The sequence below is a fragment of the Neodiprion virginianus genome, chromosome 2 (genome assembly GCF_021901495.1).
Source record: "Neodiprion virginianus isolate iyNeoVirg1 chromosome 2, iyNeoVirg1.1, whole genome shotgun sequence".
In the NCBI taxonomy this organism is placed as follows: Eukaryota; Metazoa; Arthropoda; class Insecta; order Hymenoptera; family Diprionidae; genus Neodiprion; species Neodiprion virginianus.
The window spans coordinates 29,590,771-29,617,315 of record NC_060878.1 but is presented as its reverse complement, the minus strand read 5'-3'; the positions used below and the strand labels follow the sequence as shown (position 1 = coordinate 29,617,315).

Here is a 26,545-nt window from a genome sequence, read left to right as displayed (position 1 = left end):
AATTGGACGTTAGATTAGCGAGGAATTTTTGCAAGGATATGTTTCAAGGTTTCTTGGACCGTCGATTGCGAAGATGAGTTAAAAATATCGAGTTTCAAGTAGCGAACTCAATACTGTAAAAAAAGACATCGGGTGAATTGTATGACTTTTTAAAATTTTTTTTTTTCATCACACCGAGTTAGAGCGATCGCTGATTACGAATCTAACTTCGGTATTGCGAAATTTGATACAGCAAATCCGAAGTGACCGATCCAAATTCAGAGAGAATAAAAACATGTGAAATAGGTTTTGTTTTATTCTTCAATTCAAAGTGTTTAGAACAATCGTTATAATGGCCTCAATAGGTAATTGATATGAAAACGCTCACGGAGAATGATTCGAAAAATAACCCGAGGGAACGTGTTCTTATAATTTCTACGGAATGAGTTGAGCATAAATTCGCATAGATTTTAACGATAAATATACCGCAGCCTACAACCATGCATTGAAAATCATAAACGTTTTAATAAAACATGAGAAATTAATTTTGCATATATACACCTGATCAGTTTCAAGAATCGGCCTATTTCACCGGTAATCTAAATTCAAAATCATTGAGAATAATTAATGAGCTAGCATAAATTTTCTGGATCACCCTATCAAACAACCACAGGAATGATCTCGACCCGGTAAATTGCGAATTGATCTACAGTATCGGGATTGAATTACGTGCGACTGTGCGGCAACATGGTTAAGCCTCGATCGATCATCCGTAGGATGTGATCGAGGGCGCATAGATCGTCCTCCACTAACAGGTTCTGAACGCCTGTTCCTATTCCTACCCCCCGTTGCACCTGCAAACGTGAACGACACAGCGGCATCGGTTTTCTTCTTACCAACAACGATGTCAATGCGACAGAACCGGTGTCAGTGTGACTGAGTTTTATACGACACAACATGTTGGTGGTTTTACAATAAGTGTACGATTTATACAGTAATTAAATTAAATGGGTATAATATGTAGGTATAATAGTTATGGTAAATGTAGATCTCTACTATACACAACAGCGGATGCGCGACACTAATTTAACTAGCATAATCTACGCACAGCGTGACGCGCGTCTTTCGTCTTGACCAAAATTTTACACGCCCTCTTCGTCGCGTCGCTATTTCAATTCGGCCTTTCTCTTACCGCGAACTTTATGCAGGGAGCTTAAGGTCGGTGGATAAAAAGTGTATAATAGTCGAGCACAGGGGATTCTCGCGATTTTACATGGACGGTTTTAGCCGAGGTGGTTTTTAATTTTTTTTAACAAGTATACGTCATGCTGTTCGTAGATATACAATTAATTTTAATTTTGAGACACAAAAAACTTGAAGAGAAAACCTCGTATATACAGGTATTATATTTATATATGCGTTATACATATTTACATGTATATACTACCTAAATGCAAAGAAAGAAAGTGAGAAAGAAAGAAACAACTGTGGGTATATATGTATGCGTGTGTGTATGGCATGTGTAACGGAAAGAGGAAAAATAATGAGATAAACTATTTCAGAAACGAGGAAAGAAAAGAATTTCGGTGGAAATAAAAATAAGAGTTAGGAAGTACATACATTGAAAAGTTTTCACGTTTGACGGTTTATATGTATACATATATACAGTGTGACATTCCGTTGCGTGAAAACTCGACCAACCGTCGCAAATTTCATTCACGATTCGATGCACTTTGGTCTAATTTGTGAAATGCATTCACAGTTTCTTCCAAACTTTTTCGAATCCAATGTCAGATTCCGAATTATAATTTTCTTTGGCTTCGGAATATTATAAATGGATAACGTCTGGGTGGAGAAAATTTGAAATAACGCGCATGAATTTTAAAATTGAAAAAATAATGTACAAGAAAGACGAGAATCAGATCTGACATGGTTTATGTTCAACGTCGGTCGAATTGGCACCGAACGCCCTGTACACAGGGCATATATGGTTTGCATGTTTGTGTGTGTATATATAATTATATACATACGATACAGAGCCCTCGATAAATCGTATACATGACATGTATACGAATATACATACAATACGTAACGAGAAATTTATATAATATTGACATTACATGAATATTATAACGTGGATAAGAAAGGTTTAACGATGAAAAATCAGTAGGTATAAGAATAAGAATAAGAAGAAGAAGAATAAGAAGAAGAAGAAGAAGAAGAAGAAGAAGAATAGGAAGAAACCGAAACCAACAAACAATTCAAGTATGATATACATATATAATATATATATTAAAACATGTGCTGATGATAATTACGAACACCCAAAACGCTTTCCAATCAATGTATTATACAATGATGAATGATGAAATTTAGCTTCCTTACTCGAAATGAAAATAAAAATTGAACGAAAAATACGTCGAGAAAAATATAAGAATTATTATTTTTATTTTTATTCTTTTATTTTTTCTTCAGGGCGTTAACACTTACCATGGTAACGTCATCTATTTTTGAGATACTTCGAACAAATATGTTGACGTGGACAACCGCGGGCCCATCTAACATAGCAAACAGAACACATCCATTAATAAAACACTTAGCGGAATATTTAATTACGAAATAACCATCAGTGGGGGATAAAATGTTATTCCGCAGCCCGTTTATCATATAATCAGCCGCAGCCTCTCACACCTACAATGTGTACTTCGAGGCTGTTTTCTCTCTCGCTTTTCTGCCCGCCATTCGTCGTATCGTACATATTTAATCTGTCGTACGTATAGATCTACGTTTATAAGTATGTACTGCGATTGAGTTATAGACGGACAGGATGTCGTCCTAGAGGTAACCGGAAACGACGGACTGTCGGCTTACGCTGCAGCGTCGGCGAAACGTAAATCGTCGCTCCTTTTCTCGCGTGATACGTATACCTGTATACTTTTGTTCGTCGTATATTTCATGCGATCAACCCTCGTGCGTATTTTGGTTTATAATATCTACAGGGTGCCGGCATGATTCGCATGATATTTACACCCACGCGAATATTTCGATATCTTTACCCGGAGATCAGCGAAATATGTACCGAGTGAACATTTTTACGGCTATTAATGTAGTTCGTTGAACGTTGCGTTAAATCCGGTCGAGTAGAGAAGAAAAAATTCATTTAGATAATCATTTGGATAAGCCGATCGACGGAGTTCGAGTATACGCAATTAAGTCGGTTGCGGAAAAATTATTCTCGTTGTATGATCAGCTTTTGGTAGCGTTGTTACCATTTTTGTTTAATAAAAAAAAAAAAAAAAAAAAAAAGAAAAAAAAATTGATCGTAACCAAAAGCGACAAGTGAATGAAAAATGAGGGCTTAAGCAGCCCCCAAAAACGCATCTCTGCGGCCATATGAAATTTGGTAAACGGTTATTTATCTCTTTTTCAACCCTCCCAAGAACATAAGAAACCTCGTCACCATCATCAGTCACCAGCAATCGTCTTCTGTCAGGCGTCATTTCATATTATTTATTTCACTCAGCTCTTTTCCCTCGGTCGCTTTTTTTCTCATCGTGGCTCGATCGGCGCATCATTGTTACGGAGATGTTGTAACACTTCGGTTTAGGGGTAAAAATGATGAAAAACGCAACGTTTTTTCTTTTCCTTTTTTCTCTCTCACTCTCTCTCTCTCTTTCTCTCTCGCCCCAAACTTCCTCAACAATATTCCTGCGTCTCTTCGACAAACCACCACGATCAAGACTTTCAAGAAGCGCCTTATCCGCATTTATTAACTGTCATGTAAATGGCCTTAAAATTCCACTATTGACTCGAGTAGCTCTTCTTCGACAGCAGTGATCGGTTCGCGTGTATCCTTTCATCCCTTCCAGTCACGCGATTCACTTTTTAGATAATAACCAAGTCCGGGAAGTTTTTCATGGGATATAATAAAAATGACAAAAAAAAATAAATAAATGAATAAATAAAAAAGTGTCACTATAGTGACTCTTGTGACTTCAAACGATGCTTCGTTTGTACCTGAAATGTCGCTCGTCTTTTCTGTACACCCTATCGTCTTCTGCCTGATCCTGCTGTCCATCCCATTTATCTGTCTATCTATGTACTTATCTTTTATTCTCTCTTTATAAGTCATCTATTTTATTTTAACTATCTTTTACCTCACTTGTTTCATCATCCAGTGTCTCTAATCTGACTCTATTTCCGTTCTGCAACATCTTCTGTGTATTCTGTTAATTTTATTCCATTCATTTTTATTTACATTACTTATTTCTATACACGTACATATATATTGCAAAACTCCCGTACGGACACTGATTTACTGCTTTACTACTATTGTACGCGCTTAGTGTTCGACAGGGACTTGTCCCAGGGCGCAAAATAAATTCGCATTCTCTCACTCACTTCCTCTCTCTCGTTTCACTCCCATTCGCACTAACGATCACATTTCTGCGAACTATCATAACGGTGTTCGTGTAACAATGCGCCGCGAGGAGAATCAGAGGGTACAAGAATGAGAATAAGAAGGAAAAAGCGCCGACCAAACGGTTCGAAAGAGGAATAGAAAGGGCGGGCAAGTAGTCGAGCCGGCGGTTGGGGCGGCGCCTTCTTCTTCCCAGTGGCGATACCTACTCACTGCCAGGGCAGACGAAGCCCGCACGGAAGTGCGAGTGAACGCACAAGTGGCTTCTATTTCTCACCGAGACTTCCGGGGCCCCCCGAACTTCCGTCCGACTCCGAGCCCCGTCCCTGACCAAGCATCAGCGATTCATCAACTTGAATGGCCCGAGATACGTGCTGTGCTTTTGTACGGGACAGGCCGGGTTTCGGGCTACTTTATGTTAGTGCCGAGAGCGAAGTGTGCCGGGTTATTTTTCCGTCCTCCTTCTCCCTCCCTTTACGTTTTCGCATTTTTTACTACGTCAAGTTATTCAAATCCACCCGGCGCGGCCTCACTTGTTGCGGTTACGTTTCATATTTTATTATCTTCCTTCCCTCCTTCGTACTTTTACGCTGTAATGAGATTAAGAAGGGCGAACGGCGTCCTGATCCGAAGCTAAGGGTCCGATAGTTTTCACTCTCGATCGTCGTTATTCTTTCGCAGTTATCGTGTGAACGGACTAAAATTCTCTGGCTTTTCTCGCTAGGAAAATTCGAACTCCCTGACGTCTTCTCACGAAACTTAGGTAACGTTGTAACGTTGGGCACCTTTTGTGACAAAGAGCTCCAGAAATCGTGCACCTTCGATATATCAATTGCGATCTAAAAAAGCACCTAGTATCGCATCGTTTCACAAAAATAATTAGAAATTGAGGAATACCATTTCCGAAAGATAGCTTGACTGAATTTACGAAGCACAGCCGAAGTTTGAAGACGTATTGTAAAAAAAAAGCAAGTCTTTATGGTCCCTTAAAAACCCGTGCAATAACTTTCGGCCAGCTTTTTAGACTCGCAATTTCGATGTGATTGCGAATTGAAATATGATAATCCACCGATATTCAGGCTTTTTTGGCTTCATCGTATGCCAGGCAACGCGTTGATAGATTTTTATCACGTTTTCGAATTGAACCTTCGTCTCCGAATTTTTAACACTCTTTATCGTCAAGCAAAGTGTGACCTAATGTATTATTTTTGTGAAAAATCTGATTGAATTTTGTGGAAGAGAGTAGAGTTCTCGGAATATATACTGAAATTTTCAGATTGGAATGAAAATAGGATCGGTGCTTATAAATGTTAAATACATTTCAAGAATCTCGAATTATCCGAATTGCAAGTATCTATAACGATTCCACTACAATCCCATTTTCATTCCCGCACTCTTAATAAGTTCAGAATTTTTCAGCGTGCGCGTTAGCATGCCCAAATCTAATCCGGAACGACATATTTTTGCCCTAAGGGTTAGTAAACTTTCAATTAAAGTAAACGAATATCTGATTGCAAGATGTGTCGATAACTAACAATCCGAATTGTTTGCTTCGTTAACAATCGGAAGGCTAAAGAAAAAATCAGCGATAACGACACGCGGAGTGTTAAAAAGTGTCGCGTGCTGAGCTGAACGGTGTTTCGAAGCAATCGCACCCTCGACATTGTCGTTTGTGATACAATAAAACCGCTCAGGTATGTTTTTTTTTTTTTTTTTTTTTTTTTCCAAAAAATGCAGCACTGAAACTTGAGTGATCAGAATCAAGAGCTTACAGGTCGAATCGTTTCGAATTTGTGAAACCGGGAGTTATCTGATATCCACCGGCGCGCAACTTGGACTAATTTCGCAGAGGGTGAAATTGCGTGTCGAAAACGGCGATCGGGTGTCAGATAAATTACGGTCAAAGCGGACAGTTTCTCTCCTCGTTTTTTTCCACTGCCGGTATTTTTTTCTTTTTTTTTCTTCTGTTTCTTTTTTATCTTCCCTCTTTTTTTCGTATTCAGCTGCGACGACTGTACACATTTGAGATCGCTAAACGCTGATTAAAAAGTACAAACATGCGCGGCCGGTTGATTAAATTTATCTGCTCGTCTGCAGGGAGTGTATAAGGCATGCAGAGCCGACGGGATCGCGGATAGATTAGGGGGCACGGTGTGCCTTTTCAACGATAAAACGTTCGTTCCATTTAGCTCAACTTGTACGGCAATTCCGCGCCACCTTCGCCGCAGCCGCAGCCGCATTCTCGTTAAATTCTAAATCACATAGCGGCCCGATGGAGGCGCGCAGCATCGAAATGTCTACAATATTGTTTGTTTTCTTTTCGATGTCGCCATGGCAGCCTCGCGGTCGTCTATTAGGGATGTATAATAGCTATCAAACGTACAGTACGGTCGAAGAGCCGTCAAGACGGAAATACGATACGACGAAGCTTTGGAAGAGTAACTGAGTTGAATTTAGTCGAGGTAGAAAAAATTCAAATCGTACGTTTGAGCCACGATGGCAGAATTGTTGATTTTTTATTTTTATTTTTTATTCTGGAGGTTGCGAATTTTGAAAGATCACGCCGTGCAATTGTTTTTGCAACGAGAACGTCGCGTCGTTTGACTCCGTCTTATTGAACTAGAGCTGATTGCGTCGGTAGATAAATTTTCTGAAAACCGTAAGAAAGTCATTTCTATTTGGCTTGAAAAATTATTACAAGCGATGAATGGTGAACCTGTACCTTGATAAAAAATTAATCCAGCGTTATCCAAAACCTGATTTTATAAATTTGCAGAGAATTCATTTACTGACAAATGAGCCAACTCGCTCATTCAAATCGGTAAAACGATGCGATTTTTTCGTTGCAGAAATGCAGAATTCAGTAATGAAATCTCTTCAAAGTCATCCATAATTGTGCTACTGTAGTTGAAATTTATAGTTTTTCAGTTTTTTCTATATCAACGGAACGTTGTTTCGACTAACAATAAATTCGACTCGATTGAATTCAGTTGCAATTTCGAATCGTCGTTACGTCATATTTCTATCTCGACAGTTCGTATGGTAAATTTTTTGTCAGTTTCATTTCCGCTCCGTAGGAGAATAAGAGGAAGATCTTAAGAGCTTGAAAATTCCTGATTAATTAACTCTGTGTAACGTCGCGTTACCGCAGGTATCGTGACATAGTTGAACCATCCGCGTGCGAAATTTGCGAACTCGTCGGTTTCCGGAATCGCAATTAATCTCCTCGGTTCTCTCGTCCCGCGTAATACCCGAAATCCGCAAACTCGAGGAATCGTTGTTCCGCGAATCTCACATCGCGTGTTTATCCTTTGCGCAGGCAAGTTGTTTGCGAGTGTAACATGAAACATGAGACTCGGGGTGTATCGACATTTCCCAGGCAACGTCTGCAAGGCAGGCGGCCGTATTGTTAACTTACGTCGTACCGTGACATAAATATTCGACGGTTTCCTCAACTCCGGGACATTCATAATTGACCGTAATTAAATGCGTCGCAAAAGGACTCGGGACCTTCTCCAGGTTCCGCGGCTTTCCCGGGCACTCGAGACGAACAAAAGCAAATTCTTAGACGAGCTTGCGACGGCCAAGGCATGCACGGTACTCGCGGATTAAGCTGCGTCACGGAATTACGTGTCCAAAAATAAAACGCTGTCATTATGCCATGGAAAATAACTGTCGCAGACGTTTCTAACAACATGTATATAAATGTTTTGCACACCGGTAAAACCCGCTCGAATCTCCCCCCGGTTACGTAATACAAAATCCCTGGCGACGCACCGAATCGCAAATATACCGTCGTTTACTTATTTCTCTATATCAATCAATACAGAGTGATAATATATTGTGCAACAAGGAGGCAAACTCGGTCTTTTCGGGCCGAGCGTAAGTTTGCAGCATGAGTCGTAGATGAATATTGCAAATACGCGCGGCGAAAAAACCGTTGCACCCTTGTTGCACACGATTCTTTATACGATAAAAGTATCATACGCGTTTTTTCACCAAGTACGGAATTGAGGTTAAAGTCACGTAATGTCAAATTTGTTCGTGAAAGCGTATGCGCGCAGTACAGAAAAGACCACTTTTAACTCCTAGGACTTAAAAGTAGTATTTTCAGTACAGAAACGGGTACTTTGCGTACGGAAAACAGGTATAGAAAAACGGGTGAAACATGCTCGCCGCGCATAAAAAATATTGCGTTAGATTTCGCACCGTTGTAGCACGTATTCGGTGTGAATAAGCAGTGTCAAAAGTTTGGCGTTGAACCGGTATTTGCTATTAACACCGAATCCATGCAATAGACGTTGAGAGTGAACCGAGTTTAACCACCTCTAAGGTGCGATTATCGACACTTGGCTGAATCGAACAGACTTAGACGTGTTCGGTTTTGTTCCTGAACGCTGTCCATCCGCGATTTCTCTCTTCGATATATCTTGAAGTTCCTCGAAAGTGGAAGTTTCGAAGCGATCGCAGGTCTTCTCCTCGCCCTTCACCCCCGTCGCGGTAACGAGACAAACGTATCGTCCTGAGCCATACAGAGTGTTTGGGTGGAATGCCGCCCTACATGAACCAGGACAAGACGCTGGCCGCGCCAAAACGGATGTTTCCACGTGTACCGATATCCTCCACCTCCTCCTGATCCTCCTCATCCTCTTCCTCTTCCTCTGCTTCCTTCATTTGTTACCTTTCGGTTCAACCCCTCGACTCGCCAATCTGCGCCGCGTTGCGTGTTCGATCGAGCTTTCCAATTTCCACCTGAGAGGATAGGCGTGTGTTTGAAGCGAAAAGGGAAACACGTACCTACCTACAGCTGCGAACGGAAATTGGGGACTTTCGTTTTTCGTCTGCCTTATTCCCGGCTGTTATTCGAACACTTCGTCGCGCGTTTCTTAATTGGCAGGCTAGTTACTCGACCTCGACGTTACCTCCGTTTCTCCGCATCGTTGCAGATTCTAACTCTCGATTTCTTTTCCTTTTTTCTTTCTCCTTTCGCGGTTGCTGTTTTCGGAAATTTTCTTCAAGCTAATATCACAGAACTTTCCATTGAACCGAAGCAGTCTACGCAAAAGCCTTTTATGTATAAATAATGAAGTGATATATATGTATATATATATATATATTATATATATATACGTATACGTATGTACGAGTAGAAGCGTGCGTGTGTGTGTACGGAAAACTTTTACGTTATACGGCAATATGCTGGCAAAGTTGGGGAGAGAAATATAAAAGTTTCAGGGAAAAATGTTTTTCAAAATAAGAAAGTAAGCGCAATGTGCCTTTTTTTCTTCCTCTTCTTCTTCTTCCCGACGATTTCAATCCAAAATCATTTCCGGAGTAAACAACTGTCCCGACATACGACGTGAATTTATATTTTTGTTTCGTATTACAGAAATTTTCAATGCCTGCGATACAGAGTTATTTTTTGTTTTTTTTAATGTTTTTCCTCCCTTTTCCGAGACCGTCAACGTGCGAATAAATATTGAACGAGTTATCGTTACCTGCAATTAATGTTTCACGGCAATTAAAACTGTTCAGACTGCAATACGAATATCGAGAATTGATGGAAACTTTTTGTGTCACCGTTCGCTTTTTGCTCGGACTCTTGTTTACAGTATTTTAGATGACAAAACGAAGTCGTGACCGTCGGCTGGAGGGGTGCTTGAGTAATTGATGCACGGACACCTTCCACCCCATACATTATATCTTCACGTGTGTGAACGGGGAAGGGGGATGTTTGTGCGTAGGTATAGATATGGGCAAAGTGATCCTCGCTGTTTGCCGAAAGGTTAATCCCTTCTCTAGCCCCTACGACACTTTGCGCAGCACGCATTTATCGCCCTGCAGGTCGACCTACAAATGCGTGTATTACATACCCATATATGTACATATACACGTAGGTGTAACCATTTTCGTAGGTAACACGTGGGTACGTATGTGTAAGTATGTGTACGTACGTATAATATGTATATATATATATATATATATATATATACAACCTTTCGAGGCGAATTAATTCGCGCGTCAATGGGGGTCGTCCTCGATCGACGACCACCTCCGCAATTTTCACTCCTCTAATTATACCTTTCCCCTATTTCACCTTTGCTGTAGAGGTGTAATACAGATATATCTATATTTACCGTGTACATAAGCCATTGTATTTGGTAGATGTATGTTTTATATAGTGTAACATGCGTACGATTCAATTGATTTATAATTCATTTGAACTGCGATCGCTCCTGAATCGATCTACAGGTACCGTTGCACGCCTACGTATTATGTGGGTGATGAGCGAATTGCGTGTTACGCGTCGAAAATGTAAAGAGAGGCAAGTCGGTGTGGGGGATAGTAAAAAGAGACAGGAAGAAAAAGCGTAAAACCGTGACTTTTTGATATTATTTTACCCCGTCCGCAACGAGATCGCCCGTGAACGCGAATTATGTTCGGACACGTACAACGTATACTCTGACATAAAATATGTGTAACGTGTATAGACAAGTAGGTATATGGGGTGTAAAAGCGTGGTAAAAAATGCTGGCTTTTCACATTTTTTCGTGTGTCTCAACGTCGTGCGATGGATTTGTTGCCTTTGGTTTTCTTCTCCTTTTCATCGGGACGAAAACAATACAGGGTAAAATACGGTATAAGATACGTGAAACGGGAAATAAAAAGGTGGGGAGGACGGACTTACGCGCGACGAGGTGATTTTTAACAGGTTCTTTGACACACGTATATGTATACCTATATTTATTCGTGTGTAGTGATGGCGCTGAAAAGTGCAAGGTACGAAATAATGAGGTTGACTTCTGCCGCATGCCGCGCTATCTAAACTTCTATTGGTGTTGGGATTCGGGGTATATCAGATAACTGTGCGATGACGGTATTATGTATGGTGAATAAGTATCGCGTAGGTATTGCATATAATTTATACGCAGGCTGATTATTCCGATTTTTTTTTTTTTTGCTCGACGTTTGTCAAGAGAGCAAAGAACACAATACACAGTATACTTACATTTATAGACTTTTGTCGAATCGAGGCTAGGACTGCAAACGGTGAAAATTGTTTTCGGTCAATTTTCAAAATACGTTAATTATATCCTCGATTCTCTTCAACCATCTCGAAATGTATTCGAGGTTTATTCAAATCCGGAATTATCATCCGGTATGCGTTATATCCATCCCTACGCATGTACGTATCGAATGATGTGTCGATGTTTGTGTCTGCAGGGTGAACCAAGTTAAAAATACCACCCCCGAATAAACCGCCCTCAAATGAACGATGTAAAAAGTGAAAAATCGCGTTCCTTGACTGGCTGAACTTTTACCGAAGGTTCGAAAAAACAAAACAAGTTTCTAAAAAATTACTGCCCAAATTTTATCACCCCTTTCCATTACATTATTATACTATATATCTATCCATCTATCTATATACTATATACTTTTTACGCAAAGACCGTGTCGAGAAGAATATTGCCCAATTTTGCCGAAAGGTATTTGAAAGGAAAGAGTCTAAATGTATCGAGGTTAATATGTTTTTTATTTTTATTTAATTTTTTTTTTTTTTTTTTCTACAAAGTGGAAAGTTTTAATCCGGGCAATTAACCCTGAAAGGGTTTCAGCCCTAATGCCGCATATATCGGATATGACGAGGCGAGGGGGGATGGTCGGGCAAGGCGGGGCGAGGCGGGGCGGAAATCCGGACGGTGGTTGAAATAAATTGGCCACCCCGCGACAAGTAGCGACTAATCCTATGATGCTTGCTTATATGCTTATAAAAACGTTGATAATTGATGATAAATATGTGTGTATAATGCCGTTTCTCACGTTACATCGTGTGTAACATTAATAATAATGATATTAACAATAATAATAAAAATAATAACAATAACGGGAATGACGAGGAATATGCTTGCGGGATGTACATAGTATATTTATATTTGGTTATGTATAAGAATAGTAGTAGTAATGATAATAATGATAATAATAATAATGATAATAATGTGGCTTTGCTGCCGCTTGCAACAGCTACGTCATAAACTTTAATTCTACCTACTTGCACCTCTATACAGGCGGAAGCGATCAATCTCGCATACCGTTTCCGCTGATAATTCTGCGTACTTACCATCTTGATGTCACTAATTGTTGCAATGCTTCGTACAAACAGGTTAACCCGGACAATGGCCGGCCCATCTAAGGGCAAAAATAACACAGCCCCTTAATGAGTTAAGCTACGGCATAGCGTGGATTCTGGATAATTCAGGGGGCGGGTGGGGGCGGGGGCAACATTTTTATTCTCAAAGATATCAACCATATATGTATGTGTATGTAGGAGGTGACACAGGCGAACGATGACAACTTCACACGGGTTACACGTATTATGTACATAACACATATATACATATAGTATATATGTTTGTACGTCAATTCGTTTTATTTCTCATTCTAAGCCTCCTGGTCGTTGGATTTTTCGTTTCTGAACATCGGTTTCCGAAATTCGCTGGTGCTCGGCGACGACGGTAGAATATAGATTTAAACAGGATAAAAATAACTGTCGTAAAGTAATTAATCACAGGTTGATCGAATTACTGCTTGTTGGAAAAAAGCTAATTGATCCCGATTGAATTCGCTGTTTTTTTTTTTTTTTTTTTCTCATCATTTGGACACGTTTCTAATTAGGTACGATTGGCGCTGGAGAGGAAAATAATGAAAATTATCCCGTGTTATATAATTTGAATTCGATGAATTACGCAGAATACACGATAGGCGAATTTTCAAGGGATAAAGAACTTTTTGAAAAGTTCAGTCCGGTACAAATATTGAAAACAAATATTTACTATCGACAACCCCGGACGTAAGAATCGCTGCATCCGTTGAATGTCTCAAGAAAATACTGTTGACTCGCTTTCTTAATCAGCATATCTTATCGTTAGAGAAAAATGTAACAGGAAATAACTGGCTCGCTAATTTTTATTTACCGAGATACGCATCGCGACTGTTTCAAAAATTTCTTCGTTCAATTTCGAGATGTTATCTATACAAATAAAATGATTCTTCACATCCTTGAAAATGAAATGTTACCAAATTACGTGCACGTACAAATTGCTTCAAATATTTGAACATTTTGTACGACGAGAAGCTTTTTTCATTTCAAATTTTTCTTCACCTCGACTTGGATAATGATGTCTCAGATGAACCAAGTTTTGCGGCGAAGAAAGAAAATGAACAAATCAACGAATTAACAAGATTCCGATAATGTTTAAAAAGATGAGCCAAACGGGTCGATCGCTTTGGGCGCGTTGGTTGCTTTTCAATTAATTTTTGTTTCTTGTGTTTTTCACTCACAATTTTGTTTCACACAATATGTAAACACATTTGCCAGTTTCTTACACGCATATATGCACACGCCACCTGGCACAAGGCCTTTCACTTCAATTAACGGAGTCGCGAAAAGTCGCAAAGTTACGTAATTATGTAGTCCGCTTGTTTTTTTTTTTTTTTTTTTCTTTTTTCCTCTTTTTCTCTCTATCTCCATCTTTTTCATGGAATAAAAATAATTATGACGACTGTGACAGTGACGATGCTGATGTCAAATATACACGAATAAGTATTAGAAAAATCAAGTAACTTGTCGTTAGAAATTTATATTTATGTACGCGAGTGAATCATTGAGCCTAACATAAACAATAAGGCAGAGTATTACTTTGGTGGCTACGTTTTATAGCCATAACGATAATCGTTTATTTTCATATTCGATCAATTATGCAGGAACACGTTTGTTTCTTTTTTCACCCCATTTCATAACGTATTAAAAAAAAATATTCAATCCACTACTCTACGATCAATATGTAATATATTTATCGATGAGCGTACGACGCCGTATAAAATAGTGGAGTAGGTAAACTAACACGTAAAACTTTGCCAATAAATATTCACATGTGTGTTACATATATTATACAACAGATACGGAAAGTATGCGTAGGTATAATAAATTGCATACGCGGTTATACGTTTTGGAATGATTAACGGGTGAAGGAGGAGAAAGATGTGAAAAAAAGAAATAAATAAAAAATGAAAAATTGAAAGAAAAAAATTTCGTTTCCGCATCGCTGCAACGAAGGCTTGGTGTAATTTAAGAAGTAATACACTTTCACCGCTTCTTTCTTCATTTATTTATTCATATATTGTTATTATAATTTCTTTTTTTTTCTTGTTTTTCTATATTTCCTTTACTTATCTTTGCCATCTTATTATTGTTATTATTTTACTTATTATTGTTATTTTTTTTTTCTCAAGGTTCAAACGAGAAGGGCTAAAATGTCTGAATGAATTATTCAGAAAAGTTTACCATCTCCGTTGACAAGGCTTAAGCCTGTTTCTCCCCCAGTTTGTATCTCGGGCCAAATATCGCGCATAATATTGTATTCGAAGAAATAATTTACACACAGGAGCCGGAATTTCGGAACGATGAAATTATTTCACGCTGGTATATACGGTATACATAACGACACTCTGTATACACCTATTTCGAAAGATTTATACATACATATACATATATATTATATATATTAAATATATTATATATATATTAGGGTGGTAGTTATTTAAGGTGTTGGCGCATTTTTTCGGGCTGCCCCCCCAATTCAACTGCAGGTATTTAAGAAACGATTGCTTAATTTTTTCAGATACGCATCTCATTTCCAACCCCTCCCACCAACAGAGTGAATTTCCCAATTTAAAATACACGTACTTCTTATAAGTGAAAAAAAAAAGAGAAAAAATCCGAGATTTCGAGGGTGTGCAATTCGCCGAGATTGCATGGAACGATGATGTGAATTTTTGTCCTCGTATAGTATCACTAATGTCCACTAAAACCTTGCGGTTACAGGTTTGTTTTAAACATTGTTACTCTTGCAATAAAATATATACTGAGAATATGTGTGAAACGCGTGTATTTTAAATGGGGAAATCCATCCTGTTGGCGGGAAGGATTAGAGTTGAGATAAAAATCTTTGAAAATATTGGGCAATTAATTTCGAATCATTTGAAATTGATTTGGCGGGGAGCCGGGCAAAAATTCATGGCGAACTAATCAAAGGCCACTCTAAATATGCATATTATACCTACGTTTCGGGCAAGGAAATTAGACCGTCGCTACGGTTAACCGATTTGAGACAAGTAGTAAGATCCAAGAACGCCCAAATTCATTCCTTTTCAATCGATCGTTAGAGCAATTAATTTTATCATAAACTTCCGGCTGTGGGATCGCTAAAGAAGGAAGACAGGGGCCAGGATATCGCTGATACAAATATGTGTCGCTAAAAGCCGACTTATCGCCTTGGCCCGCAGACCGGATTCCCACCCTCCGATTATCAACGAGCAACGATAAATATTTAAATAAATAAAAGATCGCAGTATCGCGGAACGCGTGTTTCGATAGAATTGAAACTCAATAATGGCGTAAAGCGTGATTTTTCTCCCGCATTACGTACAATATTACGGTATATACTCGGAAATAAGGATGCTCGACGGCCGCAGGTATACGTAACGTCTTAATACCCGGGACAAAAGATAACGGTATATAATAAATACGAGGGTACATTTTGCGCAGTATAACCGAGCCTCCGCATAAAACGGCACCGCAAAGCACAATTATAATCACCGTGCGTACGTGCCGCACACACGGGAAATAATTTTTGCATCATCTATCGTGGAATGAAAAAAAATAGGCGGGCGCCTCGGCGGTGGCCGGGGTTGAACAATGCAATTATGGGGGGTGAAAGGTGAAAGGAGAGAGAGAAAGAGAGAGAGAGAGAGAGAATGTCGGGGTCGCGTATCGAGCGCTTCTTTGGCGAGGGCTGGTGTTGGAAAGTGGGTGGAAAAGAGGTGAGGGGGGAATTGTCGCCATTTAAATCGCGGCACGGCTCCCGGCCTCTCGCCACCTTCCCTTTCCTTCCCTCTTCTTCCCCCTTATTCTTTCCTCCGTTACAACTCCACCTTGAGCAAAAACCCCGGGATCTCTGTGACACGCGACGTGTAAAACCGTAAAATTTTAATCGGTTTATCGAGACGATGAGACCTAGACGCTGCACGTAGCGCCGACGCTTCCTATTAAGCTCGTTTAAAGCCAGATCACGCCGCAAGGGCCGCAAGGGAGGAAGGGCGGGTCACACCCTATACGCGTCCCGCATGCATCGAGCGAGTATCGCGGCTCTCGATCACATCGCTTCGCGAGGCTGCAGTGAAAGCCATCCCCCCCCCCCCCCCCCCCCAAACCCGAAACAAGGGAAAGATTAGCCGGCGATGAAGGGCGCCGGGCAAAAGGGGTGGGCTGCAGGAGATAAGTCTAGGCGAGGCGAGGCGAGGCTCGACGAGGTGGCCAGCGATAAGTGGCGCTAACGATGTGCCAGGAAAGAGAGTGCCGGTGAAAAGGCGAAGCTGCGAAGAAGCCGAAGAAGGCCAGCCTTCGGACGGACGCCTCGGCTGCACACGGCCAAGTGTCTCCGGGAAAGAAAAGTGTAAGGCGCGCGTCTGATGTCCGGAAGATAAGCCATTTTTATCTCATAGTCGGCCCTGCCTACCTTCCACCTTCCCTCCCTCCCTCCCTCATCCTTTCACAGCGCTCGCGTTATATTCTCCGCAAAAAGTTTCGAGCCCGTTCCCCTCCTCCCCCCTGCGTCCCGTCCGAAACCAACCCCTGGCTCCTCGACGTGTTACAGATGATGAAACTGGACAAGCCACGCCGCGCTGAGTCAACTTTGTGAATAAATTTTGAACCCCAATTAAAAATTTCATCTCAACTCACGTTAACTCCGGTATTATGCCTACCTACCGTAAACCTCGAGGTGAATGATCCGTGCGTAATTTTTTATATTTTTAGCCTTATTCATTTTTTCCGAAACCCCTGCTCTTCGCAAGTTATGTACTTTATACCGCAGTAACCGAATCCATTACTTTATAGCTGGTGAGAATAGTTTTTTTTTTTTTTTTTTTTTTTTTTTTTTTTTTAATTTTGACACGATAACTATTTGCACTTGGGATTTGGAGATTTTGACACGGGTGATACTTGAAAAGGTCGAGCTTACGAGGTTGACGTTGGTAACGATACCGTACCAAGGGATGTTTACGAAAAATTGTTACTTCGTTGTCAAATCTTAATAAACGAAATACACTCGCATTTTTAAAAACCAACTCATTGAAACTCGTTGTAAAATCGCACAATAATTATTGTTTACCTGATGTTTCTCTACTTTAACGGTACCGAATTCAGTCTGGTTCGAGGTTCCGTTGGTTCATTGCCGCGATACAAAATTTGAATCACGACCGGCACAAAGGACTGTACATTCACCCTTGATCGCACTTAAAGCTCGGCATTCCCCCGACAAAAGGATTTGAGAACCGCGATAATCTCCCGTGTCGGATCCTCAAAGTAACCGAGGACTTCATCCGGCACCTGTTTGGCATTCGGTACAACAGCTACCTGCTGATTCGCCGTTCTATTTTCGCCGACAGATCGGTATCAAACGAATTTTGGCCGGTGCACGGTGTTCGCGTACGTATACCAGCCATTCGCTCTCTTTGACGCACTTGTGGTCGAATTACCTCTAAATTCCAGCCTCGTTTTTCATTCCTCGTGAAGTTTCACCTCGACTTCCGTCCATCGGAGCATCGACGACGGGACTCTCGATTTCAAGGTGTTTCCAAGCCGGCTCTGGAAGTGATTCGCCAAGAATATCAGGCAAGACAGTCCCGCGTACCGAAACCGAAACACCGAGTGTCCTCTTGGTGAAAAGCTCGAAGCCGACTTTTAGGGAAATCGAATCGATGGCCGATAAGAAGGAAACTGATCGGGCATTGATATGGAAACGCGTTATCACGGAAGCCGTAACCAATCCCGATCGGAACCTTGGCATTCCGCGGGTCTTCCGGAACGAATATTCGCCCGGAGAACTGGGTTGAGGATATCATTTAGCCCGGTCTCTCGCAGACGACACGACGTGTGCCGAGAACGACCTGAACTCGGGCAAAAGTCGTGTGGAACGGCGGCGTAACGCGTGTGTGTATCCACTTGCCGGTGTACCGGCGTCTTCTCGCCGGCTCTTTGAGACAGGAAAAGGAGATCGGTTTTCTCGCAGCGTACCTTACACGTATTGCCGGGCCACGTATCCGCCGCGTCGTTCAAAAAGATCAAAGGTACTTTCCGCAGGGAAAACCTATTTATCGGACTAACGCAGGGCTTAACAGTGTTATCGACGTGACGTCGTTCGCTCCGCGACCCGGCATATTTCCTCCGGACGACGCATCGTCCTGATCCTTGATCCCGGTCCTCGTTCTTCCGAGTTTAAAGTCAGCTTGAGTCACGGTTACGCGGCGCGTGTCACTCGATACCGGCAGACGACTTATTTACATCCCCCACCGTCGAGGGGGACGACTTTTAAGGAACGGTGTGTCTCCGGGAATGTCTTTTCTCGTATAACCAGCCCGTTAAACCGGTTAGCTGCAATCAGGGCGAAAGTGGTTGTCGTAAGTAGCAGACCTCACTCGCTCGCTCACCGGCGTTCATCGGGGAGACCTGCGTTTGCAATTTAGGTCCAAGCAGCGATTCCGAAACGACCCCGCGTCTGCCGCCTCAACAAATTTCAACTGATTATACTTGAAAATACTAATAAACTCATCCGCGCGGTTATAATCTGAATATTTAATAAAGAAGAACAATTTATCTTACTCGAATTATCATAATTTCTTGAAAACTTTCGGACTCGCTCATCGCGTACAACGAGGTGCTTATCATTACATAACCTAACAAGAAGTACCCAACCGGCAAGTTCTTACCAACGGGTATCAATTTCTCGCCTTTTTTACGCGGTGCGAATCGCTCTCGGCAGTGTCCAAATGAAACGCGAATCGTCGGAAGATATTTCCAAATCAGCGGGGTAAAAGAATGCTTCCGACGTAATTAAACACCGTCAAATCGTTCCTGCCAAGGTCTGGGATTACCTCGAGTGCCTGCTTCGATAGGAATGGGTGATATTTTTCGATGAAATTAGTCCAAGTATGAGAGGTATGGTAGGTATTCCTGAAAACAAGCGAGAGAATCCGAACCTGCGGGAGGCCGCGGCGGAATCGACGGGGCAGTTAAACGGGCAGGAGGGGGAAGGCTCGTATAATCATCGCCGGCGATAATCAAACCGGCAATCTTCCATGCGGGTGTCATCTCCGATCCTCGCAGAGAGCTCCTTCCCGCCCTTCGGGGTCCTCTTCTTTTTTCCCTCCCACCGGCGTCAAGCAAATTAGACTTTCCATTCCTTTCCGCGACCCAGCCTGACCCGCTCGCCCCTCAAGGGCGTATCCTTCGTACACATGGGGCACATTCAATCTTTCCGGACGACATACCCTGGGATTGGAGTTACTTCCAAGTTCCAGCGCGTCATCGTGCAAACCGTCCCAGCAAGGTTAGCGAGCGCATGGGTCCCTTCTTTAATTCAGAACCCGTTGTCGCCGTGTATTCAATTTCCTTTTTGCAGGCTCGTCTTCTTCCACTCTATCTCTCTCACTTTTTTCCAGTTTTTTTTTTCTCTACCCCCTTCCCTTCCCTTTGCCCCTTCTTACACCCTTCATCGACGGACGAGGAAAACTGTGCTGACTAACTGCCGCCTCTTCGAATGAATCCTTCCTTCGACAAGAGAAAACTGCCGGAGACGTTACAACCCGAGAGTTATATAAACATGCAGGAGCTAACTCGCCGAGTTCTATACATATGTACATTTATATAAGTGCACATGTATGCACGTGTATATATATATATATATATATATATGTATGCATGTATGTATTTATGTATGTATGTATATACCACATCGGAATGCGGAGCAAAGAGGGAGAGAATTTTATTGCGAGATAAAATTGAATGCGAGGTTTTCATCTAACCCTCACAAAAGGGGAAAAGGATGCTTTCTTTTTTTATTTCCACAAAAAGGAAGAAAAAAGAAAGAAAGAAAAAAAAAAACACGAGTCACAGCCTCCAGGTTTGTAAGTGAATTATTACCCACATATATACATGTATACATACATACCAACGTCGAAACGGCAACCAGTCGAATTTCAGCGAGTAGCCCGAAGCGTAGAAAAGGAAATTACAGAAATACCAAAGCTCAGATATACGGGGTGCTCTTCTGGCAATCGATGCCACTTGTTACGTTACTCGAAAGCTCGAACTCTGCAGCGAAAATTCCGTCTCCCTGCAGGGCGTATCGAATGCTGTGGTTACGAAAATTACGGACCCACTGCCTGGTGACGAGGTATCGAGAGATACGCGGCTCGCACAGAGAGTCGTAGACGCGTACGAGGACCACCCTCATCCCCCTCGTCGCCCCCTCCTTGCCAACCTACGTGCGCCTTTATGTACGGAGAGTGAACATATTCGTTAATTATACGTCAGCACGTACCGATGCTCGCTCGAGACATGCGCAACAAAACGAATTAAGCCCCATCCATATTGAATTATCGGTTGGGGCGTCCCGGAATATGACGTGGGCGGTATACCTACGTACAGAACATAGTTCGGTTCGTACCGCTGGTCCGCGTGTATGGATTACTCGCGATCTGTTGCGGATACCAGAACCCTGCTGACACACACACGGGGTTGTAGAGTCGCAAAATTTTCGCCCGATAGATCCCTCGGCGCAGGCGCGAATCTCGTTCCTCGTCGAATTACTCAAAGGTGGAGGACACTCGCGATTCGGTCGATAGGCCAGAGTTTTGGAAAGGACGACTGGGATACGGTTGAAACGGATTTTGAAAAAGCTGCGAAACGGCACGACTCTGGGAAACTTGACAGAAGAATCAAAACTGACCGAGGCGATACGGGGGTGGATAGGCGCTTGATGAATTCCCGTGGATAAGCGGTTATAGCATCGTTTCATAACCTTTTTCCCCGTCTTTTTTCGGTCTGTTGCTTAACCGGATTGCACAAGCGCGAGGAATTATCCGCTCCGAGAGATTCGGCTCCCATCCTTTTCCCAAAGAAGAGTTTTATCACAGTCGGTATAAGGCGGGCAGACACTGCATGTAAAACACAGACACAGGCGTAAATGAAATGGGTTCCGGAGGCTGGGTGGGTTCGGGCATCTTCGCGGGTTCTGAAATTTAGTGTTTGGCGTATGGTACAGGGCACGGGGAAAGCCCGCTGCAAGCTTTCGCCGTGAAAAAGAAAGCACGCGCGCACACGTGCGCGATATACCTGTAGTATAAGGTGCGCGTGCGCGCGTTTGTATGCGAGAGTACACAACACTGGCTTAGAGTAGCTGTTGGGAGTCTCAAACCGCGTGATCTATTGCTCAATTTTACCTACGCAACCCCTAGGCGCTAGTTTATTCACCGTGGCTCGTAAGGATCAGAACCCTTCGCGGGCGTGCTGCTTCTTCTACCGCGCGTGGCGATGGTGCCGAGTCGCGTGTTCGTTTAACTTTATTTATATCCCATAGCCCGTTGTTGAACCTGCCCTCGCCAGATATGGACTCTCCTCCGAGTACCATTAAGGAAATCCCGTTTATTACGTACCCTTTCCAAATACCCGATGGCGATGCGATTGCTGTTACTTGGTTTCACCCCACTTCACACGGTCTCTATCACTCTCGCCCTCTCGTTTTTCTTTTTTTACTTTTTTCTTATTTTATTTTATTTTATTTTTTTTTTCATATCCCTCCGTCAGTCCGTCAGTGCCAGGAATGAATTCGTTTCACCCGCCTCGGTCTTCGGTCGTAGGCATTTTTTTATTCCTCAAATTAACGTCCCTCTAAATTGGATTTTGTATGTTTCGCGTCTGTTTACTCGCGCCGAGTGTCATACGCACGATTTCGCGTATTTTAATATCGCGTACTGCAGTCAAGACCTCTAAATATGTTTACTCGTCGAATAATTTCAAATTTCTGTCAATCGATTGAAACGGCACGCAATATGAACTGCACGTATGACACGACGAGGAGCAGGAGGGGACGAAACTGTAATTAATCTAGCGTGGCTGGGCGATTCGCGAAATTACTTCTTTGTCATATTTTCACTACCGTGATAGTATCGATCGAATTTCAGCATCGCGAAGACTAACTTTGTTTCGAGTAAGGAATTATGTTTCGACCAACCGTAAATTGTCACAGCAATAATCACGTAAGCTCTCTGACATAAATTTAATTTACGATTAGTTTAATACACCTCTGTAATTTTGACTCAAGTATAGTTCGTCTCAACTGGATAATTGACTGTATTATCAAAACACCGTATAAAAATGTCGGATCAACTCGTACATATGGTATCTTCGTTGTAAAAACTATGTACAAAACTTTTTCTTACTACATAAACAAAATGTAAATCAATTCAATTTACTTAAATTTCTCAGTGAACTTTCAAACAAGTATACACACGTAACATCTGATGAAATATATTTGCTCCGAAATTGCCAAACGTATTCATCTACATCAAATACTGTATTGTACAAGATGTCTGATTATTATTTATAAATGCGCAAAATTATAACCCGCGTATAACTATGTGATACATAATCGTATACGTACGTTAATCACGTTATTACCTGTAATTACAGACGAGTTGAAATACGATTCCCGGGGTGATCCAAATGACAATTTGAAGAGCACGAGCTGGTATACGCAGGTATACCATGTATCGCATAGGCATATAATGCTCAAGGCTTAAGATAGTTTCAACGCTTGATAGAGGATCGGTATAATTAACGCGCGTCTCTCTCTCTCTCTCTCTCTCTCTCTCTCGGAATATCTCCCCAGCGTTAAATCTTCGTTATCAGGATCGCCTGGCTCTCGTTGAGGGGTGTGTAAGAGGTATAATTAGCAAGGTGTGCGCATCCGTTGAATTCCGTGAAGTTCGTTGCGGACGTCGGGATTCCTTGGTCCACAAATCTGTTTAGCTTGCAGGCGCAGTTCTGGCTAATCTACGCGTCTCTGTGTATAAGCCTATATTTTATATAATATATTTAAGCGTATACAGTTACAGGGCGTTACGAGGCGCGGGCGGAAGGCGTCTTGAACCCTCACCCCGGAGGTCGGCGAACCTGTAAGTCGAAATTTAAATTCGAAACTTCGGGTTATGGCGCGGGGTGTATAAGCTAAGCGTGGCTGCCGAGTCGGTGCGCGTCGCCTCGTTATCGTCGCTCAACAAATTACAAGTTTGTATAATTTCCGCGAACCTCGCCGAAGATCAGCCAATTTTCCCGGCACCGTCCCTCGCACCTCCTCCGCCATCCATCCCCTGCAAACGCGGCCAAGTATCCTCCATCCGCAACGCAGCGCACCCCCGAGCTCACGCTTTCCCGTAGATGCTGAACGACCGCGTCACGTGTGTACGTATTGCGTTGCGGGTGTGCCTCGCTACGGGCGGTATCGTATAACTTTCTACGTACGTACGTACGTATGTGTAATATAACTTATAGACGGGCGTGCAGATCCTCCGATGTACGATGTCACGTCACTTCGGTCAATAATTCAACTCCGCTGGAACGCTGAGGTAGGTGTATAAAAGGTGCACGTAAACCGTATCGAATCTCATATGTTATACGAATATTTTCACGACGTTTTACCCTGGGAAACCGAACGGCAAGACGGTGCTGTTTCAAGACTTTTTTTTTCAATTTTCGTTACGTACGTAACTCTGTGCTGTCTTGCAATTTTTTTTTATCGAAACTCTCGATACACCCGAGCGCGGAGAAACGATTTTCGTTATTATCTCGGAATTTTAGTCAAGGCAAATTTCTGCAGTGATTCGGTATCTCAGCTGCGTAAGAATTACTGTTATTATTTTGTAACCAATCACGAGAACGAAAATAAATTTCAACCAATCAGGCACAAAATTGGGTGAAAAATTACAAACAGTAACAAGGTACGAGTAGTGATAAGGAGTTATGTAATGTAGACATTTACGTTATTGACTCCGAACTCATTGAAAACGATCACATTTCTTGTCGAGTATGAAGAATAAAATTTAATGAACAGATCCACCGTAATTTATAAACCCAACAAAAAGAGAACGATGCCGTTGTAACGTTGGCAGAGATATAAATTCTAACAAAAAAAATTGCCAAACGGAAATAACTGATTCTAGGCATCGTAGGTTTGACTTTAAACCCCTGCATGACGTAACGCGCGTTTCGAATATATCGCACAAACGCAGAGAGAGAGAGAAAGAGAGAGCGGTACTGCCGGTTGATAGATTGCTTGAAATTCGTAAGGGGCAGGGTTATTGGTTGGATGGGAAACGAGCCATAAATGTTGGGCCAGTTTATGGAAAGGATGCGGGGTAAAGTCCCGTTTCGAATACGTAAACACCGAGATCTGAAATTGAAGTAACTTCCGGAGGAGCGAAACGAGGCAGTGAAAATTCTATAACGGACCGAATGTACGCCCAACTAACTCGCCGATCTTTTTCGCGGCTAGGCTGCAAGTACTTGTAAATACGAAATTCACAGCGATATACCTCGAGAGTCGGTATATCCGCAATGTGTGCGATAAAATTTCAACAGGCTAGACAAACTTCGCTATGCGGACGAGCGCTGCAAGAGGTAGCGTAGGTACTTGTAAATATGCAGAGGCTCAAAGTGTTCTCGCGCGCACGTGTCAGATACACGTATGTACGTACGTAGGTACGTGAACCTTATTTATCCCGTAGACATTTTACATCCCTTGGGTTAAATTCCTGTGAAATATCTGCCTTGCCGATGCGTCGAGAGAAATTGCGCGAGTTTGGGCAATAATTTTGAAGATCTTACAAGAATACCTGCAGATTCCATTTCGTTGATTGTACGTATCGCGGATTTTTTTTTTTTTTCTTTCTTTTCTTTTTTATAACCAATATATTTTCGATTCGTTTCTGAATATTTTTGTGCTTCATCTTATACGGCGTTTAAATTGTACTCGGTAAAATGAAGGAAGAAGAAAACGACGACGATCAAAAGAAACAACTGGAGAGGAAGACGAGGGCAAAAAGGCGAATCACAGTTTTGGGCGTGTATAGTAATTCGTTCGTATGCACGGTGCATAAATAATAACGCATCCTGTCTGAAGCGCGCGTTGTTTAATTATTTAATTTCACCAGGCTCGAATTTTTCGGGTAATTTCGTGGTTAGTGCTCATTGCCAGGCTTAATGCGAACCCCTCTTCAGATGGGTTATGTTGAAAGGAATTTCACACGTTTTAACTCTAGGTTTGTACCAAACGACAAGGGAGTTGAAGAGCTGGGGCTTCCTGGGAGTGTTGAGGCGAAAAAATTTAAGTGAAAAATATGCTCCGTCGGTAGAACATTTTTTCAACATGGATATTTCGTCTTCGGTTTTTGTTATAATACATTGCGACCCTCTCACCCCACCCGTACGGAATTCAAGATAACATATTGGGCACATTAAATCTGCAACGGATGTCAAAGATTATGTAAAGTCAAATATTTCTCAATTTAAATTAATAGTCGCGATGACCTGCAGGTAGATTATAAGAATGCCTTAATTTATACACAGTCAGGTATTCCCGCAATAAGAATATCTTGACGAGTCTCCGTACAGCTGAATATTTAAAGAATAAGATAAAAATGAAAATAAAAATGACACAGAATAAAGGATAAAAATAAAAACTGTTCAAGTCTTCTCCCCCCGCGTGATTATCAACGCGACGATTTAGCATCACAGATTAAATTTTAATTTATGCGCTGATCAATATGCGGTGGCTATCAATTCTTGTTTGCAATGTAAGCAGCCGGGAGATATTTAAATTCGATAAATACAAGGGTTTTATTCAACTTTACGTCCGAATAGGTTTTACGTCGTAATATTTCACAGGTATCTCTTTTGCTGTATAATCTAAGGTACATAATTTATATTATACATTATTATTTTTTGTATCGTTACACTAGACGCGTCATATTCATTTCGTATAACGAACCGGTATTATTTTCTCATCATTCTTTGTATTTCACCCTTGATTCGCGCAATAATATTGCAACGCGCGAACGCAACACGTAATTAAAGTATACGACGATGAATATAATAGCTCCTCGGTAGTGATAATAATAATAAGGATAACAATAATAATAATAATAAGGATACCAATAACAATAATAATAATAATAATAATAATAATAATA

General features: G+C 41.7%; 1 protein-coding gene across 4 annotated transcripts in view; it reads right to left on the bottom strand.

Moving 5' to 3' along the window:
* LOC124297453 (glutamate-gated chloride channel) overlaps positions 1-26,545 on the bottom strand; it is a 97,329-nt gene that overhangs the window by 19,110 nt on the left and 51,674 nt on the right. The window contains exon 4 of one of the 4 annotated variants that reach the window (XM_046748504.1): positions 12,519-12,586. The exons of 2 other annotated variants lie outside the window; for them this stretch is intronic. In XM_046748504.1, coding sequence (XP_046604460.1) covers positions 12,519-12,586 — 68 coding nt within the window. Of the gene's footprint in view, positions 1-2,469; positions 2,538-12,518; positions 12,587-26,545 lie in introns of all 4 variants that reach the window. One more of the 4 variants, XM_046748503.1, reaches the window with a different exon arrangement.